Source organism: Elgaria multicarinata, chromosome 7, assembly GCF_023053635.1.
Source record: "Elgaria multicarinata webbii isolate HBS135686 ecotype San Diego chromosome 7, rElgMul1.1.pri, whole genome shotgun sequence".
Classification (NCBI taxonomy): Eukaryota; Metazoa; Chordata; class Lepidosauria; order Squamata; family Anguidae; genus Elgaria; species Elgaria multicarinata.
In genome coordinates, this window is record NC_086177.1 from 93642976 (window position 1) to 93670343 (window position 27368).

General features: G+C 45.6%; 1 protein-coding gene across 1 annotated transcript in view; it reads right to left on the bottom strand.

Moving 5' to 3' along the window:
• Window positions 1-27368, bottom strand: part of CSMD3 (CUB and Sushi multiple domains 3) — a 787235-nt gene that overhangs the window by 131730 nt on the left and 628137 nt on the right. Inside the window, exons 35-37 of the mRNA XM_063131067.1 lie at window positions 26708-26832; window positions 21538-21634; window positions 20837-20941 (exon numbers count right to left, since the gene is read on the bottom strand). Coding sequence (XP_062987137.1) covers window positions 20837-20941; window positions 21538-21634; window positions 26708-26832 — 327 coding nt within the window. The remainder of the gene's footprint in view (window positions 1-20836; window positions 20942-21537; window positions 21635-26707; window positions 26833-27368) is intronic.

Genomic DNA, 27368 nt, shown 5'->3' on the forward strand with positions numbered 1-27368 from the left:
TTTTTATTTTTTTATTTTTATTTTTTTGGAAGCGATGACAGGCACATTCAACTCCCAATCCTGATGAGAATTCATCTCCTCAGAAAGCATCCTCCTCCAATCCCAGCGTTGGAGGGGGGACTAAGGCAGACCCACCCTGAGAACTTTCTGTTTTGTGTCTCTTTGTGGGTTGGCGTTCGTGGAGGGAACACTTACTTAGCTAGTGCTCCTGCTTTGGAGATAGATTAATTTAATATAGGTTTAGTTTGGCGCGTGTGTGTGTTTGTTTGCTTCTTTCTGACTTGTAGCTTAGTTTGCCCTGTGTTTTCCCCTTACTTTGATTTAATATAAACTTTATTTTTGAATTTTGGAGTGTGTGGTTGGGTTGGTTGGGTTGGTTGCCCCCCCCCCTTTCCTGTATTAAAGCCTGACTGTTCTGCTTTTGTGAAAGCTTTCTTTTGAAAGCATACACACAGTTTTTGTCCCATTTCCCTACATTTATATTCTTAAACATATTTTATTATATTCTTTCACATAGTCCATTAGTATATATTCTCATACATATTATATTAGTATTCATATTTTGTTCTTCTTATAGTAGTGGTTGGTTCTTTTCCCCCCTCCCCTCTCTTAAATCCTGATTGTGTTTCCTTCTATCTTCTATATACCAAATATACCAAAAAAATTGGATTCTCTTTTTCTTCTCTGTGTAACTTCGACGGAGTGGGCTGCTTTTGTCAAGTTCAACAGGCAGCCACAGATTGAGCATTTTGGGGAAAGCATACGCACACCATTTCCCTATTCTTAAACATATTATTATTATATTCTTTGACATAGTCTTAGTAGTCTATTAGTATACATTCTCATACATATTATAGTAGTGGTTGGTTCTTTTCCCCCCTCCCCTCTCTTAAATCCTGATTGTGTTTCCTTCTATCTTCTATATACCAAATATACCAAAAAAATTGGATTCTCTTTTTCTTCTCTGTGTAACTTCGACGGAGTGGGCTGCTTTTGTCAAGTTCAACAGGCAGCCACAGATTGAGCATTTTGGGGAAAGCATACGCACACCATTTCCCTATTCTTAAACATATTATATTATATTCTTTGACATAGTCTTAGTAGTCTATTAGTATACATTCTCATACATATTAGTAGTAGTAGTATTCATATTTTGTTCTTGTTATAGTAGTGGTTGTCCCATTTCTTGTCCCATTTCCCTACATTTATTAGTAATATTCTTAAACATATTATTATATTCTTGTAGATATTCTTAGTAGTAGATATATATATATATATTAGTATATTCTCATACATATTAGTAGTAGTATATTTTATTGTTCTTGTCCCATTTCCCTACATTTAAACATATTATATCTTCTTATACATATTCTTAGTAGTACCTTATACATAGTATTAGTAGTATTAATATTTTGTTAGTCATCATGAAAAGAGGAAGCAGGCGTGCTGAAAGCAGCAAGGCTCAGTCTGCCAGCAGTAAGCAGGCTTCCTCTCCTCCTGTGAAACTCAAACGGGCAACTCCTTGGCTGACTGCTCCAAAACAGAAGCAGGACAAGCAGCAGGCAGAGCCACTCTCTTCTGCAACTTGTGCCCGGCGTTCTCTTTTTGAGGGTGGGAATGGGAAAAGTGCCCGTTTGCAAGAGGCACGTGGCAGCAGTGCCATTAGAGGAGGAGGAGTATCCCCAACTCCTTCATTCTCCTTTCAGCCCACGAGCCCGATGATGGACCTAGACGAGGTCCTCAGCACAGTGGAGGGGGGGGAGGAGGAGGAGGAGGCGGTGGGCCTCCAGGATGTGGGGGCTGAGGAGGAGCAGCAGCAGGCCGAGGCTCTCTCCCCAGTCTCATCCCACACCCCTGTTTCTGTGGCAACACCAGAGAGCTCAGGCGGGCAATTGGTGGTGTCACCACGGAAACGAAAGACAAGCATCGTGTGGGACCACTTTGAGTTGGGAGCGGATCCCCGCTTTGCTGTCTGTCGCCACTGCAAACTCAGCCTAAGCAGGGGTTCATCGACAGGGCATTATGGAACCAGCAGCATGAAGATGCATCTTAAGAGGCAGCACCAGTCGGTCTTGCTGGGGAAAGAGGCGGGCAAGGCGACTGGTTCCAGGGGAAAGCCGAAGGCGGCGGCTGCTGCTGCTGCTGCTGCTGCTGCTGCTGCTGGCACTTCCAGTCTCAGCTCTCCATCTCCCATCCCCACAAGGGTTAGGCAGGCAACCCTGCCGGAAATGGGGTGGGGGAAGTATGGAACCACAAGATGGCGTTTTCCAACGCCCTCCCAGATCACCACGTCAATCGGTGAGATGGTGGCGTTGGACGACCAGCCATTCAGCCTCGTCGACAACGCAGGCTTCAAGAGGCTGATGGCGCTTGTGGTGCCATACTACAAGCTGCCGTGTCGCACCACCCTGAGCAGGCGGGTGGTGCCTTCCCTGTACCGTTCCTGCAGGGAGTTAGTGCTGGGTCGTCTGTGCCAGGCAGAGGCACGGATGGTGCACTTCACCTCGGACATTTGGTCCAGCGAGGGCGGAGTGCACGCTTACCTGTCCCTGACGGCACACTGGTGGGCAGCCGTGGGGCAGGAAGGATCCAGCACTACAGGGACTGGCAAGGAGGGCTACTGCTGGGCCCTCCTCCACACGCAAGTGATGGACCAGTCCCACACGGCAGGGGAGATTACGGAGGCCATGAACCGCATGGTGGATGGGTGGCTAGCTGGGCAGAAGGTCACCCGCGGTTACATGGTCACGGACGGGGGAGCCAACATGGTGAAGGCGGTGCGCGACGGCGGATTCGAGGGCGTCCGCTGCATCGCGCACGTCTTGAACCTGGTGGTGAGGGATGGCCTTGGGATGGGCAGCAGCAAGCCCAACCTCGGTCCCCTGTCCGGGATCCGTAACCTCCTGGAGAGCTGCAGAAAGGTGGCAGGCCATTTCCACCACAGCGTCAAGGGCAGTCGCTTGCTGCGGGAGAAGCAGGAGGAGTTGAATCTCCCGCAGCACAGGCTAGTGCAGGATGTGGTGACACGCTGGAACTCCACCTACCTGATGCTGGAGCGGATGGTGGAGCAACAGCGTGCCATCCACGACTTGTTCAGGGTCAGGGACATGGGCGTCCACCACCTGGGCAAGCAGCAGTGGGACGCCATGTCCCAGCTGGTGGCGGTCCTCAAGCCGTTCCTGAACGCCACCGAGACCCTGAGCAAAAGCTCTGCCCTCCTCAGCCAGGTGATCCCTGTATGCAGGCATCTCCAGAAACAGATGGGCGACTTTCTGGAGTACAGGGATCCCGTCACCGGCAGGCGCTTCGAGCCCGAGGTCCGCGAAGCGGTGACTAGGCTGAGGGACGGCGTGACGCGGAGGCTGGAGCCCATCCAAACCGACAGGGTCCACATGTTGGCAGCCATGTGCGACCCTCGTGTGAAGGATGGGCTTTGTGGGCCAAATAGCAGGCAGCACTGGGTGGAAACGCTGGTGGGCGAAGTGCGGGCGGCATGGGCCAAGAGGGTGGGGCAGAGTGAGGCAGAGGAGCAGGCCACCCCTCCCCGCAGCAGCACCAGCAGCACCAGCAGCAGCCTCACCTGCATCCCTCCCAGCAGCAGCACAGGCGAGGGGTATTGGGAAGAGGCTCTGCACACCGTGTTTGGGCAGAGACCCTCCCCAGCCACCAGCCAGGATGACGCTGCAACCACCGTGCAGCGTTACCTGTCAGAGCCCATCGAGGACTCCTCCATGGACCCCCTGGCCTACTGGTCATCCCGTTTTCAGATTTGGCCGGACCTGGCGCGGGTGGCCATGGATCGACTCAGCTGCCCACCCACCAGTGTTCCAAGCGAGAGGGTGTTCTCTATGGCGGGCGACATAGTGACCCCTCACCGCTCTCGCTTGGAGCCGGACTTGGTGGAGCAGCTGGTCTTTCTGAAGGGCAATCTCCCCCTGCTGGGATACCCCACCCTCAAGCCCTCGTGGGAGTGACAGGCAGGCTCCCTTTAATTCCACCCCTCCTTGGGTTGGCAGGCACACTACAGTTCAGGCAGGCTGGTTTTTTCTCTGTAGGCACTAGGCAGAGTTTGTCACCGTGCGTGTGTGTGACTGACTGTGAGGGCAAAGCACCGCACTTGAGTTCATTTCATTTCTGTGGCGTCCGGTACAGCTTAGTCAACTCATCCGGATAGTTTTCCACCCAGTTCCAAAAGACTCCATTTATTTATTTATTTATTTATTTATTTAATTAATTAATTACATTTATATACCGCCCCACAGCCAAAGCTCTCTGGGCGGTTTACAACCGTTTGTCCATGATTGACTGCACGTTTAGGTGAGGTGCAAGCAGGGGGCAAGGCAATGCCTGGCACCACCACCACCACTAGCCAGGCTGCCTCTCTCCAGCAGTCCACGGGTCGCCCTTTGGAGTGCCCTGGGAGTGGAAGACGTACTCCCTGATCCAGAAGTATGGTTTTTTGAGAAGCAAACAGGCGAGTCCTCGCCTTTGAGAAGCAACCTTTCACTTGAACTCATGGAAGTCATTGACTTCAGCACAGCCACTACATAGAGGCTGTGGACCTCTGGGTGACTCCATCAGTGTGCTGATTTTGAGAAGCAACCTTTCACTGAAACTCATTCACTTCCCCAATTGAGGGTGAGGGAGGTTACACTCCAGCAGTCCACGGGTCGCCCTTTAGATAGCTCGGGGATCAAATGGAGTCCTTGATCTGTGTGCTGATTTTGAGAAGCAACCTTTCACTGAAACTCATTCACTTCCCCAATTGCGGCTGGTACTCCAACAGTCCACCGAACGCCCATAGCACAGCCACTTAGTGCATAGGGACAGTTTAAGTTTCCTCCTGAGAAGTGAGCACTCACTTCAACTCATGACAGCCATTGACTTCACCACAGCCACTACTGCGGATGCTGTGGTCCTCCAGGATGTGGGGATAAGTAGCAGTCGCTGGTCGAGCTTCTCTCCCCAGTCTCATATGGAGCAATTTTGAGCTCTCACTTCGACTTCAAGTTCAGACACTTGAGCACAGCCCCTACGGTGGAGGCACAGCTGGCCGTGCCTCTCTCCCCAACCACTGACTGCACAGGGACAGTTTAAGTTTCCTCCTGAGAAGTGAGCACTCACTTCAACTCATGACAGCCATTGACTTCACCACAGCCACTACTGCGGATGCTGTGGTCCTCCAGGATGTGGGGATAAGTAGCAGTCGCTGGTCGAGCTTCTCTCCCCAGTCTCATATGGAGCAATTTTGAGCTCTCACTTCGACTTCAAGTTCAGACACTTGAGCACAGCCCCTACGGTGGAGGCACAGCTGGCCGTGCCTCTCTCCCCAACCACTGACTGCACAGGGACAGTTTAAGTTTCCTCCTGAGAAGTGAGCACTCACTTCAACTCATGACAGCCATTGACTTCACCACAGCCACTACTGTGGATGCTGTGGTCCTCCAGGATGTGGGGATAAGTAGCAGTCGCTGGTCGAGCTTCTCTCCCCGGTCTCGTCCCACCCCTCTTCCGCTGTAACCCTGTCTTTGAGAAGCAAGCTGTCACTTCAACTCATGGACTTCCCCTATGTGCGGGTGGTACTCCAGTAGTCGACCGATCGCCCATAGCACAGCCACTTAGTGCGTAGGGACAGTTTAAGTTTCCTCCTGAGAAGCAAGCTGTCACTTCAACTCATGGACTTCCCCTATGTGCGGGTGGTACTCCAGGTGTCCACCGATCGCCCATACCACAGCCACTTTGTGTGTACGGACAGTTTAATTTTCCTGAGAAGTGAGCACTCACTTCAACTCATGGACTTCCCCAATTGCGGCTGGTACTCCAACAGTCCACCGAACGCCCATATCACAGCCACTTAGTGCATAGGGACAGTTTAAGTTTCCTCCTGAGAAGTGAGCTTTCACTTCGACTCATGACAGCCATTGACTTCACCACAGCCACTTCTCGGTGGATGCTTTGTTCCACCAGGATGTGGGTGAGGAGGATTAGTTGCAGCAGCTGGCCGAGCGTCTCTCCCCAGTCTCGCAATTCAAGTTATCTGAGAAGTGAGCTTTCACTTCGACTCATGGACTTCCCCTATGTGTGGGAGGTACTCCAGCAGTCGACCGATCGCCCATAGAACAGCCACTTAGTGTGTACGGACAGTTTAATTTTCCTGAGAAGTGAGCACTCACTTCAACTCATGAAACTCATGAAAGCCATAGACTTCCGATGCAACCTCTCTCTCCTCAGTCTCATCCTCTTCCTCTTCCCCTTCTGCTGTAACCCGTCTTTGAGAAGCAAGCTTTCACTTAAACTCATCATTCACTTCCCCAACTGAGGGAGGTAAAGTCCAGCAGTCCACGGGTCGCCCTTTGGAGTGCCCTGGGAGTGGAAGACGTACTCCCTGATCCCGAAGTATGGTTTTGAGAAGTAAGCTGTCACTTGAACTCATGAGCCTCTGTGCAAAAGCTGTCCTTGTGTGTGTGGTTGTGAGTGTTACTGCAGCTGCCTGTCTCGCTGCGAAAATGAAACAGGCAAGTCCTCGCCTTTGAGAAGCAACCTTTCACTTAAACTCATGGAAGTCATTGACTTCAGCACAGCCACTACGTAGAGGCTGTGGACCTCTGGGTGACCCGATCAGTGTGCTGATTTTGAGAAGCAACCTTTCACTGAAACTCATTCACTTCCCCAATTGCGGCTGGTACTCCAGTAGTCCACCGAACTCCCATAGCACAGCCACTTAGTGCATAGGGACAGTTTAAGTTTCCTCCTGAGAAGTGAGCACTCACTTCAACTCATGACAGCCATTGACTTCACCACAGCCACTACTGCGGATGCTGTGGTCCTCCAGGATGTGGGTGAGGATTAGTCGCAGCAGCTGGTCGAGCTCCTCTCCCTGGTCTCATATGGAGCAATTTTGAGCTCTCACTTCGACTCCAAGTTCAGACACTTGAGCACAGCCCCTACGGTGGAGGCACAGCTGGCCGTGCCTCTCTCCCCAACCACTGACTGCACAGGGACAGTTTAAGTTTCCTCCTGAGAAGTGAGCACTCACTTCGACTCATGACAGCCGTTGACTTCACCACAGCCACTTTGTGTGGGATGCTGTGGTCCTCCAGGATGTGGGGATTAGTAGTAGCCACTGGTCGAGCTTCTCTCCCCGGTCTCGTCCCACCCCTCTTCCGCTGTAACCCTATCTTTGAGAAGCAAGCTGTCACTTCAACTCATGGACTTCCCCTATGTGCGGGTGGTACTCCAGTAGTCGACCGATCGCCCATAGCACAGCCACTTAGTGCGTAGGGACAGTTTAAGTTTCCTCCTGAGAAGTCAGCACTCACTTCAACTCATGACAGCCATTGACTTCACCACAGCCACTTCTCGGTGGATGCTTTGTTCCACCAGGATGTGGGTGAGGATTAGTAGCAGAAGCTGGTCGAGCTTCTCTCCCCAGTCTCATATGGAGCAATTTTGAGCTCTCACTTCGACTCCAAGTTCAGACACTTGAGCACAGCCCCTACGGTGGAGGCACAGCTGGCCGTGCCTCTCTCCCCAACCACTGACTGCACAGGGACAGTTTAAGTTTCCTCCTGAGAAGTGAGCACTCACTTCGACTCATGACAGCCGTTGACTTCACCACAGCCACTTTGTGTGGGATGCTGTGGTCCTCCAGGATGTGGGGATTAGTAGTAGCCACTGGTCGAGCTTCTCTCCCCGGTCTCGTCCCACCCCTCTTCCGCTGTAACCCTATCTTTGAGAAGCAAGCTGTCACTTCAACTCATGGACTTCCCCTATGTGCGGGTGGTACTCCAGGTGTCCACCGATCGCCCATAGAACAGCCACTTAGTGTGTACGGACAGTTTAATTTTCCTGAGAAGTGAGCACTCACTTCAACTCATGACAGCCATTGACTTCACCACAGCCACTACTGCGGATGCTGTGGTCCTCCAGGATGTGGGTGAGGATTAGTCGCAGCAGCTGGTCGAGCTCCTCTCCCTGGTCTCGTCCCACCCCTCTTCCGCTGTAACGCCCTCTTTGAGAAGCAAGCTGTCACTGAAACTCATGAAAGCCATAGACTTCCGAAGCAACCTTTCACTTCAACTCATTGACTTCCCCTTTGAGAAAAAGCTAAGCTCCAGTAATGCACCGTTTTTCCGTGGGACAGCTCTCTTTCGAGAAGCTGCACTGCATATGCAGCAGTGCCATGGCTTTGAGAAGCCGAGACCCATCCCAGCCACCGGGAACCGGAGGAAAACTCCAGCAGTCCACGGGTCACCCTTTAGATAGCTCGGGGATCAAATGGAGTCCTTGATCTGTGTGCTGATTTTGAGAAGCAACCTTTCACTGAAACTCATTCACTTCCCCAATTGTGGCTGGTACTCCAACAGTCCACCGAACTCCCATAGCACAGCCACTTAGTGCATACTAGGGACAGTTTAAGTTTCCTCCTGAGAAGTCAGCACTCACTTCGACTCATGACAGCCATTGACTTCACCACAGCCACTTTGTGTGGGATGCTGTGGTCCTCCAGGATGTGGGGATTAGTAGTAGTCACTGGTCGAGCTTGTCTCCCCGGTCTCGTCCCACCCCTCTTCCGCTGTAACCCTGTCTTTGAGAAGCAAGCTGTCACTTCAACTCATGGACTTCCCCTCAGAGAAAAAGCTAAGCTCCAGCAGTCCACCGATCTCCCGTAGCACAGCCACTACATTTCCTGAGAAGTGAGCTCTCACTTCAACTCGTCTTGTAGTGCGCCCGCCGAGTTGAGCACAGCCACTACAGTGGAGGCGCCTGCCCGCCTGCCTGGGAGCCATCCTTGTGAGGTAGCTGGATCTGCTGGGACTGACTCCCCCACAGATCTATGGCTTACTTGTGCAAGGTACCAGCTTTTCTGGGCCCGCCAACCCATGCCTGCCTGCCTGTCTGCCCGCCTCCCCCGGGGTGCTGCTGTGGTGGGGCATCTGCCAGGACTGACTCCTCGCCTGCTCTGCCCGCCTGGTGCCTGGGAGATGGGCTTTGCGGTTCGTGGCCAGCACCCTCCGGCACGCTTGCTCCCAGTCGTCCTCCTCTGTGCCCCTCAAGGCGTAACTGCTGGCTTAGAAAGAAACAACCAGCCATCTTTGCCTCACTTTGCGCCCACTTATGGGTTGGTTTGCTATGCGTTAGTGCTCAAGCCATCCTTGCGGCACTACAATGCATGCTGCCTGCCTGCTTTCCCTCCCTTCTCCCCTTCCCGCCTTGCAGCGATGGTGTATGTGTCTTGCTTTGACTAAGGGGAGAAGTCCTTCCTGCGCTCACTTAGACTTTATCAAATTCAATAATCCCTTTTTCAAATGTGCCAGAAGATTTAGGGTTATCTCGTGGCATGTTGGGATTGCCTTGGAACTGGCCCCATTGAGCTGTCTGCAATTGCAACTTTAAATCCCTGACATACTGGAGTGTTCAAATTTCAAAAGTTCCCCTAACATCAGGGGATGATGGGATTGCCTTGAAACTTGGTGTCCATGGGGACACATGGGTAAGCTGTCATGGGACCAAAGGATAGGTTTCTAACGTGCAAATTGACGTAGTTGTAGAATGGGACTTGATTTGGGGTGAGTTAAAAAGTTTAAGCCGCGCCAAAAATCAGGGGATGATGGGATTTGCTTGCAACTTGGCGTGCATGTGGACACATGGATAAGCTGCCCTGGTGCCGAGTTTGAGGTTTCTAACATGCAAATTGACGGAGCTATCCCAAGGGGTGTGAATGGGGTGCCCGATTTTCATAAATTCCCCAAAAATCAGGGGATGATGGGATTGCCTTGAAACTTGGCGTGCATGTGGACACGTGGATAAGCTATCATGGTGCTGAGTTTGAGGTTTCTAACGTGCAAATTGACGTAGTTGTAGAATGGGACAATTTGGGGTGAGTTAAGCCATGCCAAAAATCAGGGGATGATGGGATTTGCTTGCAACTTGGCGTGCATGTGGACACATGGATAAGCTGCCCTGGTGCCGAGTTTGAGGTTTCTAACATGCAAATTGACGGAGCTATCCCAAGGGGTGTGAATGGGGTGCCCGATTTTCATAAATTCCCCAAAAATCAGGGGATGATGGGATTGCCTTGAAACTTGGCGTGCATGTGGACACGTGGATAAGCTATCATGGTGCTGAGTTTGAGGTTTCTAACGTGCAAATTGACGGAGCTATCTAAAGGGGTGTGAATTAGGGTTATGGGAGGTGCGTTAGAGGGTAGAGCCGCGCCAAAAATCAGGGGATGATGGGATTTGCTTGCAACTTGGCGTGCATGTGGACACATGGATAAGCTGCCCTGGTGCCGAGTTTGAGGTTTCTAACATGCAAATTGACGGAGCTATCCCAAGGGGTGTGAATGGGGTGCCCGATTTTCAAAAATTCGCCAAAAATCAGGGGATGATGGGATTGCCTTGAAACTTGGCGTGTGTGTGTATACGCCCATGAGGTGTCATGGTGCCAAACGTGAGGTTTCTAACTTCAACGGAAAAAAAGTTGTTTACTTTTTTAGCTTTCAATGCAAGCCTATGGGGGGGCAAAAACGGAGCTCCGGATCCGATCCGGAGCTCCGAGCGGAGCGGAGCGGAAGTGGGCGGAGCGGGGGCGGGGCGGAGCGACCCGCTCCGAAAAATGGCGGATCTGCAAGTGAAGCGGAGCGGGGGGTCCGTGCACACCCCTAGTAGAAAGGGTATAGATTCCGATACACATGCAGAATAGTGTTGAAAAATTTGTGAAGCAATTGAGATTTATAACAGTAGAACTGAAGGTATAAAGCAGTGTTTTTCAAACTTCCTAGTTCCATAAAACCTTTGTGGAGCAATCAAATATGCCTCTCCGCTTCACACAGTGTCTATTCCCCTCCCCCAATGTATACGTAGCCATGGACCATCACTTCCTGGTAAATGAGGTGGTGGCCATTACAAAACCTTTATGTCATGCCCTGCATAGAGATGGAGTCAGGAGATGAGGAGGAGGTGGCAGAGGCTGGACCTAGTACCGAGAAGCCCAGCTCAGGTAGTGAGGAGGCTGGACTGGCAGAGACTGTGGCAGAGCCTCAGGGAGAAGAGCCAAGGCCAGCTGGGACCTCTGCTAGCTCTGAGGGCCTGATGCCAGCAAAGACTACGGAGGAGCCGCAGAGGTCTGAGGAGGAGGCGGAGAAGCCTGGTTTCAGCCAGTTGCGGGCGGAGAAGGCAACCAGACGCCAGTCTCGCCGCCTCCACCAGAAACACCAGGCAATTAGGGATCAGCTGAGAGGCCATGACTCAGCACTCTGACTAAGGATAAAAGCGCAGCTGTGAGCCCTGCAAAGTTGTCAGAGATTATCTGAGCATTCTGGCGGAAGCCTTTGCTCTTGGATCTTGTGACCTCGTGCCTTGTTCCTGAACACCTGGATTCTGATTCCTGTCTTGATTCCCGGACCCCGTGACCATGTCTGCCTACTCTGGATTCCTGCTTCGACCTTGGACCGGTTTGTGACTACGTCTTGCCTGTTGTTGCCCCTGACTCTGGACTGTGTTACTGGTTTGTCGCTGACTGTTGGCTGTGTTTGAACTTGGACTGCATTATCGAATCTCCTCTTTGCCACGCTCCCTTGACTTTGGACTGGACATTGACTACTCTACAAGCCTGCTCCTTGAACTGTTCCTGTTCCTTGACTTTTGCTGTCAAACCCCCGTTTTCCCCTCCTTTCCCTGCACTGTTTAGCTTCTGTAAATAAACACCTTCGTTACCTAGCTACCGGCTGGTCTTATCTTTCTTTGTCAAGCCATTTGGCGGCTTTCCCGGACACTTTAGCTTTTACTGATAGCAGGAACTGGTAAAACAGGGACTTATTACCATATTAAGAAATTAGCAAAGTCATCTATTAGTTGAAAAACAATCTCAATGTGCATGTCTCTTTTCTGTGTGAACTGGCTATGAACTCAGCCTCCAGGTTTAGAAGCCTGTGTTCTGCTACTTCTAGATAACGAGTTGCTGATCATGCCTGTCATTTTCTTTCAAGTACACACTGTTTCGGCACAGAGCTCCATTATGATTTCACATACATAGTTCAACACAAAACTCCCATTTTGAATTTCTCTTGCAATGCAACACAGACACCATCTTAGATTTCTTTAAGTACAACACAGAATCCATTTTTAAGATTTCACTCACACCTTGAATAGTGGAGCACTATTTTTAATGGAAATGCAGGATATAAATTTATTATGTAATTAAATACATATCAGTGACTCCTAAATGTTGCAGAAAACTCTGGGATGTGTTTTAGCATGGGCGAGCAAAGGTCAGGCTTGCTGGATTCTTTTCTTTTCCATTTTACTACAACCAGAGACAGGTGCAAAATAGTATATTGGGGGAGTAGGAAGAGAAGCAGAACGACGGCCAAGCAACAGAATCAAGTACTTTCAGTACCCACTGAGCCATACTGTGGGATAAACTGCATATCCAAGTATCAAACCTATGTTTATATTACTACAGATGAGGGACTCTATTAGAAAAATCTAAATGAAAGGTGGGGGGGGGAATGGACCAGCAGAAGAGCAGAAATGCGTGGTCAAAAGCAACCAATCAATACACATACTTTACAAGTGAGAATCATTGATGCTGTGAGACAAATAAGAACATAAGAACATAAGACGTGCCATGCTGGATCAGACCAAGGGTCCATCTAGTCCAGCACTCTGTTCACACAGTGGCAACCAGCCATCGGCCAGGGATGAACAAGCAGGACATGGTGCAACAGCACCCTTCCACCCATGTTCCCCAGCAACTGGTGCACACAGGCATACTGCCTTGAATACTGGAGACAGCACACAACCATCAGGGCTAACAGCCATTGATAGCCTTCACCTCCAGGAATTTATCCAACCCCCTTTTAAAGCCATCCAAATTGGTGGCTATCACTTACAAACAGACAGCATGCCAGAGAATGTTGTTTTTGCTTACAATTGTTAAACTAATCCTTGATGATCTACTGCAATTTGCCCAAAGAACTACAACAAGATTCTAATCTTCCTTTTGTCTGTTCCCATTTTAGGGCAAACTCAAGTTTCTATAGGGTGCTGACCCTATCTGTTGGGTAGGTGGGAAATGAGACCATAATCCAGAACACACTCAATACTTTCCGGCAGCTATAATATTACTGGGAAAGACCAGTAACACTAGAGGAAAACTGACTTCAGAGAAACATTTCTCACTGAGGAACACCTGGTGATTTCTCCAGGAACCTCTGATCTGGAATCATTTTTAGATATTTAGGTGAACAAAGAAGGGGGGATTATTTGAAAGAATTCAAATAGCATTCCACAGCCTAACTGGAATGCTTATGAGGAGAACAGAGAGTAAAAGTGACTGAAACATGAGTTTAATGATCAACAAAATAAAGAACTGGAATGTTTTAAAATTAAATATAATATTTAAATATGAAACACAAAGGACTTACTTCGGGTTGTTAGGCTACCATTAAAACTGGCTTAACACTGAATAGGACTCACTTACAAAAGGGTTCCCATGTTACCAATGTCAGAAAAGCTTGCTTGTAAAATATGCCTATTATTATTATTATTATTATTATTATTATTATTATTATTATTATTATTAAAGAGCATTCTCAAATGCAGTTCACACAATGCAAATTATATGCAATTATTTGAACTTCACATCTCTAGGCTAGTGGAATTGCCCAGACATTCTTTTTAACTATTTATCTTAATAACATTTTGGAGAGTTAACACAGCTGTTAATAAAACCCCAAACAAGTGAGAATAACATTCTATTGCTTCTGCTTAATAAAATCCTTGGGAGAAATCCAGTGGTGTCCGCTGCCAATGGAAAAGTCACCAGTGGCAGAACTAAGCCACCCCCGCTGGGTTTGGATGACACAAGAAGCCACACTTGGCAGGGGTAATTATGCACATCAACCAGCATGCGACCAGCATGGGCAGGGTGGTTAACAAGCTACCATGGCTTGTTAACCACCCATTAATTGTGCAAACCAGGCTACTCTCTTATGACCATTTTTGCACAATCGCAGTGGCTTATTTCTCCCACCTCATGTGTCAGGAGGATTGGCAGTGCAGCTTCTCATGTCATGCAAACCCAGCCAGGGTGGCTTGTTGCCATGTGTAACTATCTACCCAGAGCCGATGGGCTATAATTATGATGCTAATCCCCCTGGCATGAGAACAACTTGAGCAGATAAGGAAATAAAGCCCCTCTGTGGCTTATATCCCCCCCCCCCTGTGATCATGTGAACTAGTCCTATCTCTCTCTGGGCATGTCTACACCAGTTGATATCAAGGAGATCGTCCTGGGATCATCCCTGTGTGTCCACATGATGCACAGGGGATCCGTGGAGCAGGCAGGGATGATCCCTTCATTTCCCCGGGATATTGGCAGGCCCTTTTTTCTTGGCTTTTCCCACGGTCGCGGGACAACCCCAAGGACTGCAGGTGGTGTGGCCGCCCACCCCAGCTTCTTCCCTCTTCCCCACGAGTAGCGGGGGTCATCAGAGGGAAGGAGCCAGGACGGGAAGAGTCCAGGGCCATTGGGGATGGGGCGGGGAGCAGGGTCACGGCTCTTTTTTAAAAAACAAAAACAAAAACCCCAACCCTTACTTTTTTGCTGGAGTGCAAGTGCGCTCCAGCTCCTGTTCTTTTTTAAAAATGACAGGCACGACATCCTGCTTCCTCCCTGGATGTCATGTGCTGCGTGTGAACCCGAGGGGGGGGGAATCTTGCGATCAGCATACTGTGAGCTCCTCCCCCTTCCATCCGCTGCTGTAGATATGCCATCTCTCTCTCTCTCTCTTCTCAGACATTATCAGAGCTCAGCTCCCTCTTTGACTACTACAGCTGTCTTTGTTTATTCTGATCATCCCCCCCCGTCAATCTTTGGGGGGTTCTAGCCTCCTCTGCCCTCCACTCTTCTGGGGGCTCTATCTTGAACTGAAAACAAATCAGAGCTTAAAGTAAATTAAAAGGCTGCTGTCTCAGAATTGCAAACCATTAATAACATTTACATTTCCGCCTAATGCTATCTCATAAAAATTCTCATAAAATGTAGCAGATCTTAGAGAAGCCAAGCTGCTTGGAACTAAAATAGAAGCTTAGAAATTGTGGAGATAGGAAGAAAGAGAAACCATAGGATCTCTAGCCCTAAAAATAGGGAAAGGGGAAGTGAGATACTCTAGCCTTAACTGAATATAAGAAAAATATAATGCCATTTGTCTGGAATGAGAGAATTAATATATTGTAAGCTAAGGAGATTGACTCAAGAAGAGAGTTTAGGTTTACTGATGTTTCAGACCAAATGTCTTGATGCCACTGGTAGGGATGTTGCAAGAGACCCGTTGACACTACGAGCTTGGCAATTTCTCGTTGGCTTGGATCCCCCAAACACCAGTCTACAGATCCCTGTGCTTTTCAGACTTGGTGCAATTAGATCATTTATACCTGTAATTTTGCATAAATGGGGCTATACATGGCTGCCATTTTACACAAATGGCAATTTAGGTAAATAGTTGAACTACCATTTTTACACAATATGGCAGCTTGCAAGATGGGGAGACCCCATGTGCTGCTAACTGGCCATGAATGGACCATCTGGCAGCTCACATAGCAGACAGAAGACATTCAGGGGGAGCAGTGGGGTACGGTAAGCCACACTCGAGGTGGGCTCTGGTGAGTTCTCCCATCCCATGGTAATAATGACCTTTCAGACCAGAATGTGAACAATTACTAATTGACCAAAAATACATTTTGGTCAAAAAAAAATTTGTGATATAAAGTTGTGATGGTAAACTCTTAACTTCTCTCTCTCATGAATAAAAGTGTTATAGTTATTACTGAGATAAATTAATACGTTTTGCTTTGCTTTGCTTTGCCTGCTCTCCATTTTCAAAACTAATTGTTGACAAATACCCTTTTCATGATAAATAAAGCCTCTAAAAATGAGCAATTCAAAATGCAACAGAGGAGAAAAGCACAGTTAGGCTACATAATTCTTTAAGCAATCACTTGCTTTTTTAAAAAAATTGAATCATTATCTCCCTTTTTTATGGCAGTTCTTGGCAGCTAATGATTGTTAAAATGACAGATATTAACTGTGTAGTTCTGTAGCAGTTTGTTTTAAAAAATTACACTGGCAGTTCATACAGATTTCAAAGCAAAATAGGTAATTAGAAGGGCACAAAGTAGGTACAGGACTATTAATATGGTCCAGAATCCAATTAATCTCAAAATATAATCATGGTATTTCAATGTGTCAGCTGTAACCAAACAACTGATTTATTAAAATGATAAAAAGCTGTTGATGGCTAAAGAAGAAATACATGTTATCCCTCCCACCCTCACATTTTCCTTGCAAATCCATAGATCAGGGTCATCTCGGGCTACAACATGATTTCTTGAAATGATCCTTAAAATCCTTCTTGGGGTGCACTTTTTAAAAATTATGATTACATTTCTATACCACCCAATATCCACAGCTTTCTGGGCAGTTCACAACATGTGTATGAGATTGACTCCACTGATTCCCCCCGCCCTCTCCACTCTATCACAAAAAGCTGTGTGTTTATTTGTTGTTTCAACCGTCATGGTCATATCAATTTTACAAACGCATAGGTAAGCACACAAAAACTTTACAATACAAAGAAGTAAAATACAAAAAGATACTAAAAAGGTTTTCATTAAATGGTGCCCACAAATATGTAAAAGTTAGTTTTCATACAAAGAATTGAAATAAGAGACACTAAGAATTTACATTATAAGGGCCATTAATGTATAAAAGTTAATACTACTGATATATTAGAACTTCATGTTAAATTTCATCATTACAGTTCACCATATTGACCTCTATGAATCTTCTTCTCAATTTTTGGGCAGCCACTGCGTATCTTGCAACTCTGTCTGTCACAAATTCTCAGCGTCAGAGAGCAAATATATAACTTTAACTTGATCATCACTGTTAGATATATCCCGTAACAGATTCAAAATGAATTTAAATTAAATTAACACAAAAAGCTGAAGGTAGCCATTTTGCCCAATAAGAACAATTTCAAAATCAATTGCATAATATGGGAGAACCCAATTCCAGGTATAATCATCATTACATGGTTACGTACTTTCAAAGATTGATAAGCTTGGCATTCTTAACTGTCTAAAGGTTTATTAATTTTGGCTACCTTATTTATCATTGCAATTATTGTCCTATTATAGAAGAAGTAGTGTTACCAAAATTAATCTACAAGTTGCATTGGCCAGTTTTTATGCCAAATGTGTATCTGCATAGAGCACCAGACCCTTTAATAAAGCCTTCCCCAGCCTGGTGACCTCCAGATGTTTTGGACTACAACTCCCAGCATTCTAAACCATTGGCCATGCTGGCTGAGGCTGATGAGAGTTGAAGTCCAAAACTTCTAGAAGGTACCAGGTTGGGGAAGGCTGCTGCAATATTTTGGTTTAAGTTTGAACCTCTTGGTCTGGGATCACTATACAAACCACCAGCACACACCTGTTCTCAGGAACACCTGCTGAAAGTACCTCAACAACCTCTTGATTCAGTTCCATGCCTTCCTGTCTAGCTCTATCATTCCTCTCATCTCTCAATAGGCACTTTTCCATAAAAAGCCTTATTTCTTCATCGAACCCAATACTGGCAAAACAAAGGGTGGGGGACTTCCATCCTGTGGAATGATGTAGACTACAGTGCCCCTCAGCCTCCTCTTCTTGGCCCCACCTCCCTGTGTGGCAACTAGGGTTACACACAAAAAGGTCCCATTCATACAAATGAGGCCCTTTTGTATGTTTAAGCCTAACTGCATGAATGGGACCTGTTTTCTAAGTCTAATTGCCACACACAGGGGAAGGGAATTTCAGGAAATCACAGTCACAGAGAGGGGAAGGTTAACCCATTCCTCCCCAACTGCTACTCGTCTAAACACACACACAGCACACAAAAAATTCTTAGAATAAAAGCTCCCATCCCTGCAGCAAATGAAATCTGTGTGTGTGTGTGTGAATGTAATGGCAGCATATGGGGGCAGGGCTTGAGATGGTAGCTGTGGTCTCCCTGAGGTGATTTTCAGCAGAGGGAGGAGGGGAGGGAAAGAGAAGCCAAGAAAAAGAGATGAAGAAAGAGAAAAGGGAAAAGAGAAAAGAGAGAGAAAGGGAGGAAGAGAGAAAGGTACGAGAAGAAAGACAGAGAGAGAGGTTGGCAGAAAGAACAATGGGTGGCCCATTACCAGGCCTGCCCCACCTACTTTAGCTTTAGTCCCACCTACCATTGATTCTGGTCTCCAAGAAATTTACTCTGTGGGAATACAGCCTTTGGCATTAACCCCCCCCCCCGAAAGTTCTTCATCCCTAGTCTGCGCTGCCCTGTGTGGCTGTCTAGGGTCTCAGGCCAAGGTCTTCCCCACTGCCTGGTATCTCGTCCAATTACCTGGAGATGCCAAGGTCTGAACTATATTGCACTATGAAAGCGGTATGAAAGCAGTATATGGAATACTGCCAGTCTAGATCCGGGCCCAATTCAAAGTGCTGGTATTAACATTTAAAGCCCTGAACGGCTTGGGGCCAGGCTATCTAAAGAAACACCTCCTCCCATATGTACCTGCCAGACCCTAAGGTCGTCCTCAGCGGTTCTTCTCCATGAGCACCTGCCAAAGGAAGTGAGGCTGGTGGCTACTAGGAGGAGGGCTTTCTCTGCTGTGGCACCCTGGCTGTGGAATGAACACCCTAAGGAGGTTCGCCTGGCACCTACACTAAATTCTTTTAGATGCCAGGTGAAGACCTTTTTATTCTTTCAGTATTTTAACAGTCTATAAATTAATTTTAACTTTGCTGTTTTAAATTTGTATTTTAAATTTGTATTTCTGCACTGCTGCTGATTTTATCCTGGTTGTGTTTTTATATTGTATTTTATATCATGTTTTTATACTGTTGTTTTATACTTTGAATGGTTTTAAATTTTGTGAACCACCCAGAGAGCTTCGGCTATTGGGTCGTATAGAAATTCAATAAATAAATAAATGTGTCTATGGGCCCCAACAGTTGTCAGTACACTTCAATACCATTATAAAGCAGTAGCGTGGCTCCTGCCTCTTATATACTGTTTTCATACCACTTTCATAGTGCTGTATCCTGCTTGGTGTAGATCTGGCCCTAATCTCGTCCCATCCACCATATTGTGGTAGAAAACCATTGTGTATACAGTTATGACAAAGAGATGTAGTGTGCAGAAGTTCAGAATTGGATTCATTCGGCTTACTACCATTTCCACTTGTTCAGCTGTCTGAAACCATAGGTGAGTGAGTGCCCAACAACAGCTATTCAACTACAAGATATATTTCATGTGAAATGACTGGATCAAATACTCAGATCAATGTACAATGGTGACAACTCTCTGATAGCTCAACATTCCTTTCTCTCCCACTAGTTTTCAAACAACCAATTACACGAATATCTATGAAAACAAGACAGCCAGACTGTAAAATACAAGGTGGGAGAAGAGGATTATATGACGGTAGATGAAAAGTTTACAAATACACATCTCGATCACAACTACTGTGATAACATGAAAAATTTAACAGTTGTCACATTACAAAATGGCCAAGAATGGAATAAATAATAAACAAAGAGTTTTGGAATGTTCAAAAATCTGTCAGATATCTGTTCACAAAATCTGTTCACAACAAATCAGCTTATAGCTCTAGCCTTGTTTATAATAATGGGATACCTTTCGACTAGCTACAAAGGAACATGACACATGCCATCCAACGATTTCATCCATCTATATTTCCAGCATGATTACTACATGTCTCAACTAGGGATGTACAGATTTTGTAAAATCTATTCCATCTGTGTTTCACAGATTATAAGGTGCCTTTTGTTCTATCATCCACTCATTGACGAATTGAATTGTTTCAGATTTCCCAAATTTGTGGAAATTCACATTTTTACAAAATCGTATTTGAGAAAATGCCCCACTCCAAATGCACATTTTCATCTTTAGCCTATGGGAAATGGACATTTTATTTGCATGTATTTTTCTATGACTAAGACCCGTAGAATCAAGGAAAAGCAAGTCAGCTGTAGAATCCACATGTCAGATTCAAAAAAATCCCAATTCATTTAATTCCATTATAAATGTCTCCAACATCCCTAGTTTCAAACCTACAACATCTAAAAAGGAAATCAGGTGGTGAATGTCAACATGACTGTAGCCAAAACAGGGCTGCCAAAAAACAAGAAGGTGGTATTAGTGTGCTCAGGGAAACCCCAAGTTTTACAGAAGTATGAAATTTGAGCAGTCCTAAGGCAGCTTCCCCAGAACTCCCCTCACCCCCACAAAATCTGAAAGAGGACTGAGCAAGCCCAGTAGCAACCGAATGCAGAGTGACTGTTAGGAAAGACAAAATGGAACATGGGTGTGGAGAATGGAATGCCCTGTTGGGAGGGAATGGCAGGCTGGAACACTGAACAGGAACTCTCCTTTTGGAAAGATGATACACTGCAATGTTTAGTTCCACATTTCTCTTGTTGATCATTAACTCCATCACATGCCTACAATCTAGTACAGGAGAATTCGAAAGCAAATATAGAATCTAGAATACTTTTACAGGGGAAAGAATCTTTGTGTTGGCATGATTACCTTTGAAGGACACCACTCCTGTTTTACAGGCTGAATGGCATGATTTGTAGAAGACAAGAAGGGCCCAGAGTAAGCCAGAAATAATAATAAAAAAGGTAAATTGACTCCTAATTTACCTTTTCTCTACTAGAAATCCTATATATCTCAAGATCCATTCTGTCTCATACAGTCGTAACATATATTGCAAGTACATTACCTGTGTACTCCAAATGAAATCCAGCAGCGGACACACTAATATCCGATTGAAAGTTTAGGTACAAGTTGTTAGATGTACTGTTCAGAAGTGGAGGTATTGTAGTTCCTGGAGGAAATAAAGATTACAAATTATGTTAAGATGGGAAAGTAATCTAACTAATGTTCTCATTTTAGGGGGTGTTGACTTAGGAAGGAGACTGTGATACACAGGGCGTTTTTGCACTCAGAAAGTTCTCCTTTTTGAAACTTTGGGATATTATAATATTAGCATTCAAGTTCCATCCAGGTTATATAGAACAAAATCCAGAAGACCCAATTGCTTTTTAAAGTCTAGTATTGGTAAATAAGATATGCCCTAGTTGTCACATATTGTAAATATAATTCACACTACCCTGCACCCATAATATACAGGATATATATGAGGTATGCCGCATCACTCTCTTATAATATATGGGATATGTAGTTGCAGATGGTAATAAAATCTTTTTCAGTACAGACACCAATTTATGGTAGTATTAGGTAATGAAACACCACGACTCTGACACGCAGTTTGAGTCTCTAACTTGTTCTGATAGATGATGTATTTCAACACCTTTATGTATTACATGAATGCAGTTCAAGATACTTTATAGCTGGCATCTTTAGAAATGGCACAGCTTGATTGTTTATCATAAAATAAATTTAACCATTCTTTCCATTCACCTGAATAGCTTCCAAGCCTTGGAGCATTATTATCAGCACCATCATAAAAATCCAAAGAGTCCCAGTTATGCTCTGTTGCAAAACTTATAACTTGTATCTGTGAAGAAGAAAATTAATGGCAAAATTACAAAAGAATATGTACTTCCTCTGCTTGGCATCAAGCCTCTAGAAAGGAATGTCTATGGGCATGTCTACACCATGCCTATATTCCGGATAGTCCTTGGATCATCCCTGTGCGTCCACATGACACACGGGGGATCCTGGGGGCAACCCGGGACTAGGGAGGACTTACCCCAGGATTTCAGGAACCATGGAAAACCTTACTTTTCTGTGGTTCCAGGACCATCCCATGGAGCATGGCTGAGTGGCCGCTGCTCCTGGGTTGTCCTGTCCTCCCCGTGAGAGTGCGGGGACTGTAAAATGAGCACAGAGCTGCAAGGCGTCAGTCCGTGCCCATCGGGCGTGGGAGTGGGGAGTGGGGTCGGGTGTTTTCCCCCCTTACATTTGGCATTGGAGCACGAGTGCACTCCTCTAGTTGTTATTGTTTATAAAATGGCAGCCGCGATGTCCTTCTGGGACGTTGTGTGGCTGTCTAGACACCCAAGGAGGATCACGGCAGCTGGTAAGTCCACAATCCTCCCCTTACACCCTTGTGGTGTAGACATGCCCTATTCAATCAGAGATATCATTTGGACTTAAGCACGTTTTAATTGAGTACTGGATTTCATCCAATCTCTTTCTGTATGTCCCATCTTGCATGTGTAATCTTGTAATTACAACTGACTTTTTTTTCACTTTCTGTGCCTGCAAGTAGAGACATAGCTGTAAATAACTATGATTGCCATTGACAGAAGGCAATGAACCATCTGTAACAACCTTGTATATAGGCATATATTTAAAAGGTGCTGTAGAAGAAAATCAAGACTTTTTATAACATATATGGTTCTCTGTTGCAAACAATTCTGAAACGAAGCTTCACACCAATTCCACATTCTACAGTTTCCCCAGATTCACAACTGTAATAATAATAAAAAGCTTATTCTGAAAAGACATTACTTTCACAGAAAGTGAAAAATTGGGTCCAAGTAGCAATAAAGTTTTGCCAACTGGAAGCCACAATGGTAGACTATATTATGTATTTAATATATTTATATATGACCCCTCAATATCAAATCATAGCGCTGTGCACAGAATTCATTAAAACAATAATTAAAATTAAATACAGGGATACCATCAAAAGTAAAGACAGAATCTACGAAGCTAGGTGTTAAAATCATGAAATGCCTGGCTAAACAGATTATTTTCAATAGGTGCTGAAACACCTTCAAGGATGGTGCCTGTCACACTGCAGAGAGGGGAGAAAATTCTGAAGGTGGGGCAGCGCAAGAGAAAAAGCATCCCTTTGTTGACGTAGGATGCCCCTGTGCATGCGAAGAGGCAACCAGGAGGTCATCAGTGAATGGCAGGTTGATATGGGAGAAGAACACAAGGGGATAACATGGTGCCTTAACTCCATTCCCTATGGCACCATGTTATTCTTCTGTATCCTATGACGTATGGGGGTGCTTGCTAATGAAAGTGATCAGGCAACACCAAATGATCTTGTCCTGTATGAAGGAAAAACTAAATGTTTGGTGTAAACAAACTGCTTATTTGTTGAGTAAACATAGGATTTCTGGATGGGGAAAGGAGAGTGTGCTTCATGCTTACTCTGCCCACATTTTTATTTTTTCTTTACAGCCTCTTTCCCTGACCACTCCCCCAATAGCCAGGACAGCATGTCTTGGAACCACCTGGGCAAGGTAGTCAGGTGGAGGTTTGCAAAATAACAACAACAATATAGGGAGGGTTGAGCCGCCCCACTCCTCTCCCACAAATGTTTTCTTGATCCGACGGCAGACAGGTTTTAGAATCTCGTCTTTGTGATCAAATGTCTAGTTCCACCAGGAATGATGGAATTGGCTCAGTTCTCAGAAGGTGACAGCTGTTGTTTAGAGTTTTTAAAAAATCAACTTTACAGCATTCCTGACCCAAGAAAGAGAGGGGAAAGATGGTGAATACTGCATTCTTGTTATGAAATGGAGAAATACCCAAAGTTGAAGATCTGTTTCTGGACTAGATGCAGATTTGGACTGATGCAGTGTGGCAATTATTTTGTTCACGTACCAAGGATGAACAGATTGCTTTCTGAACAACCAGCTGGTGACCTCATAACTGGCTTTAAAAGATGCAGATTTTAAAGGATTCTTTGTTTTGTTTTTTGCAAAGGTACTTTTGTATGAGTGTGCATATGTGTAATGGGGAAAACGCTCTCATCCTTGCTCTAGTTGTTTTCATAATGGCTATAAAGGCAAGCCCATAAAGATCTATAAGTCATAATTTTTTCTACAGCATGGACTCTGGAATAGGAAGAGAGAGTTTCTAGCTAACCAGTGACAACAGAAATATTACTGCATTCTGAAAAATGTATATATGGGATTGTGAGCAACTCGGACAATATGATTACCTAGAGATTCAAATGCACAAATGTTACTACACATTGCCAGGGGGACGGGGACGACAACTGGCCACCTCAATATTATATCTGAAGCAGGTTTATACCAATTCACACCATTGGTTCCTGTGATCTGCTACTATTCACTTTGACTGCCAGCAGCTTTCTGGCAGTGATCCTTCCTAGCCCTGTTACCTGAGATCTTCTTAACTAGAATTTACAGGGATCAAATTTGGGACTCTTATGATGCAAAGCGTGTGCTCCATCACTGAGCTATGGCCACCTTCCCACCTTTGGGGAAGGGATTACAAGTTGGTTGAGGAACACAGAATGGGAGAATGATTTCAGGACATGCAGTACTTTAAAGGGCCATAGCTCACGATCTACAAGGTCCCAGGTTCGATCTCCAGCTTCTCCAGATAGGGCCATGAAAGAATCCTGACTGAAACCCTGGAGAGCTGCTGCCAGTCAGTGTTGACAATACTGGGTTAGATGGACCAATGGTCTGACTCAGTATAAGAGAGCGTCCTATGTTCCATAATAATCCAGGGATCCTGAACTCACTGGTTCATTATTTATAAGTCTGTTTCACTCAAAACAGTTCATAACACCACTGACTTGCCCTTTAGAAAGAACTGCATATTACTAATAACATTTTGAACTGAAATTCAGCGGTATATCTTTGATATACATTCCATATTAATACTTTTAATTCAAAAAGGATTTTACACAGTAGTCCAAAATAATCACATACTTAAAAAGCTTTTTTTATTATTATTTTTTTAAAAAACTCATATATATGTATATGCATATAAGATTTGGATGTTAAAAAAAATGAAGCCAGTCTATTTATCTCATATAAGCATTCCAAAATTGGACTCAATGTATTCTTAAACTGACGTCACAATGCTGACTGATGCTTGATAAAGTCCTCACCCCCAGGTTTGTGCTATTGAGAGTTCAATGTAGCGCCAACATTGACATTTCACACATTCTACGTTTTCTTCAGATAATGAATTTCTATTGTTAATCATATCTATTACCCACCCTTAGGTAGGGATGTTGCAAGAGTCCTGTTGGTGGCTTGAGCTTGGGGGGGGGGGTATTCCACCAGTTGGGTCCCCCAGATGCCAATTCATGCCCCCTGCGCTTGCCCAACTCAGCACGTGCATAGTAGTCCCCGCTCTTTGCCTGACTGGCAGCTCAGCCTGTTTTGTATACACCGATTTTACATAAATAGCAGCTGCCATTTATGTTAAATCAGCCTTTATGGAAAAGCCCCCTTCCTGCCCCCATCAACTGCTGGCGGGATGGGAGCTGAGAGAGAGAGAGAGGTGCAGTGGCACAATGGGAGTGCCATGGCCCACTCCTCTGCCATGGAAGTTCCCTCTTGGCTCCCCTTTTGGCTCCCATCATCCACTGTGCACAAAATGGGAAGTTGGCAGCTGCTCAATGGGCACCCGTGGACCTCTGGGCGGCTCATAGCCATGCATGAGCAGGGTCAGGCCATTGGTGGGGATTTGACAAGCGGAGGGCAAGGGGACAGCTGGTAAGTTCATGCAGCCCCAGGGTTAGGTCAGGGGTGAGGAACCTCAGGCCCAGGGCCAAATCCTCTCCAAAGGGCCATGTCCCCTTTTCCTGGCATCACTCCTTTTCGCCCTACCACCAAACATCTATATCCAACCTTTGTTTTCTTTTCTCCAAGGAAATGAAAGCTGCTTACATGGTCCTGTACAGAACACTCTAAAAAGAAGAATTAAGATATAATGGAGGTGTTTTAAAGGATGGAAGGGTTTTCCTCCAATAGCAAGAACGTCCTCCACCAGAGAAAGAAAAGCTTTGAATACATACAAGCCCACTGTGTTCGTGTATGAAAAACAGATTAATTTAAATTTTCACATATTTTATTTGTAAATACTATTCAAATCTGAATAGACTATAATCTGCCATTTCAACAAACTAAAGGAATATTTCAGAACAGAAGTGTGTGCCTTGGCAAATTCTTCCAGAAAGCACTATACATCCAATTCTATTGGGACCATTGTGAACAGGGATGGATGAACTCACCTGTGTCCAATTCGTCGGACGTTCACCCTGCTGCCGTCTGATCACAAGCTTCTTTTGAGGCTTGGCAAGTTCTGACGAGTGCTCAGCAGCGATCTGCCCTTTCTCCAGAAATTACACGTTCCCCCCATTGTTTAAATGGCCTCCATAAAGGCCCTACTGATGGAAGAGTAATGGCACAAATACTCCATACACATCTTTACTCTTGCATAAATGGGGCTGTTTACGCAATGTGCGAAATGTACAATTTCTGGAGCACAATGTAGGCTCCAGAAATTACTCATTTCCCCCATTGCCTTTGTGGCCCCGATTTACACAATCGAGGGATATGTAATTTCTGAAGCCTCCATTGTGATCAGGGTAGATGGCGGCTGAATGTTCATCAGGCCTCGTGGGTGCTTGGAGCGTGGGTCCCCAAAGCACCAGGGGTGCCTGACTGGGCCCAGGGAGCAGACAAGGGGGAATCCATTGGACTCCCAAACTCACGTGGTTGCCTGTGACACCCTATTGTTAAATGTCTATTAAAATGTTTGCAATTTGTTTGATCTTTTTTAAAAACAACAACACCAAGACCCTATGGTGATAGAAGAAGAAAATTGCATGTGCTCTTACTTGAATTCCAGCTCCTTCTGGCACTGTGATCTTCCACACGCAATTCAGATTGTTGTCATAAGGCTCAGGATAGCCAGGTGATAAAATGGTCCCTTTGCGCTTAGTTAAAATTCCTCCACATGGCACTGGAAGCAAATGCATAAAGCATGGAAAGTGATTTCCTAGTACATCATGCATCAGAGCAAAGATAAGTTGCAATAAAAGCTTATACAATTACAAATATGAGAGATCTGAATGGCTTTGCAATATGACTCCATAGTTCAAGATGGCCTTGAGGGAAAGAAAAGCCAGCATTATACCTCAGATTCTTTGCTTTGAAAGGCTAGAAACAAATTAGAATGTGTTAAATAACCATTTGGGTCAAAAATTCAGTGTAAAGATTTTGCATAAGCCTATTTTATGTTTTAGATTTTTAAAAAATGAAGAAGTCAATCAGAATGTTGTGTGTTATATAGAATACAAACGAGAGACAGAGAGAGAGACAGAGAGAGAGACAGAGAGAGAGAGAGACCATCCTGGTTTTAATGCTATAGTAAGGCATGTAACAAGCCCTTACATACTTGATAAATTTATGCAAGGGCAAAATATGCTATCTATATTCAATAAATACCTCTTCCTTCTCCCAAATAATACATTCCTCAGCCACTGGTGTTCTGTAGAT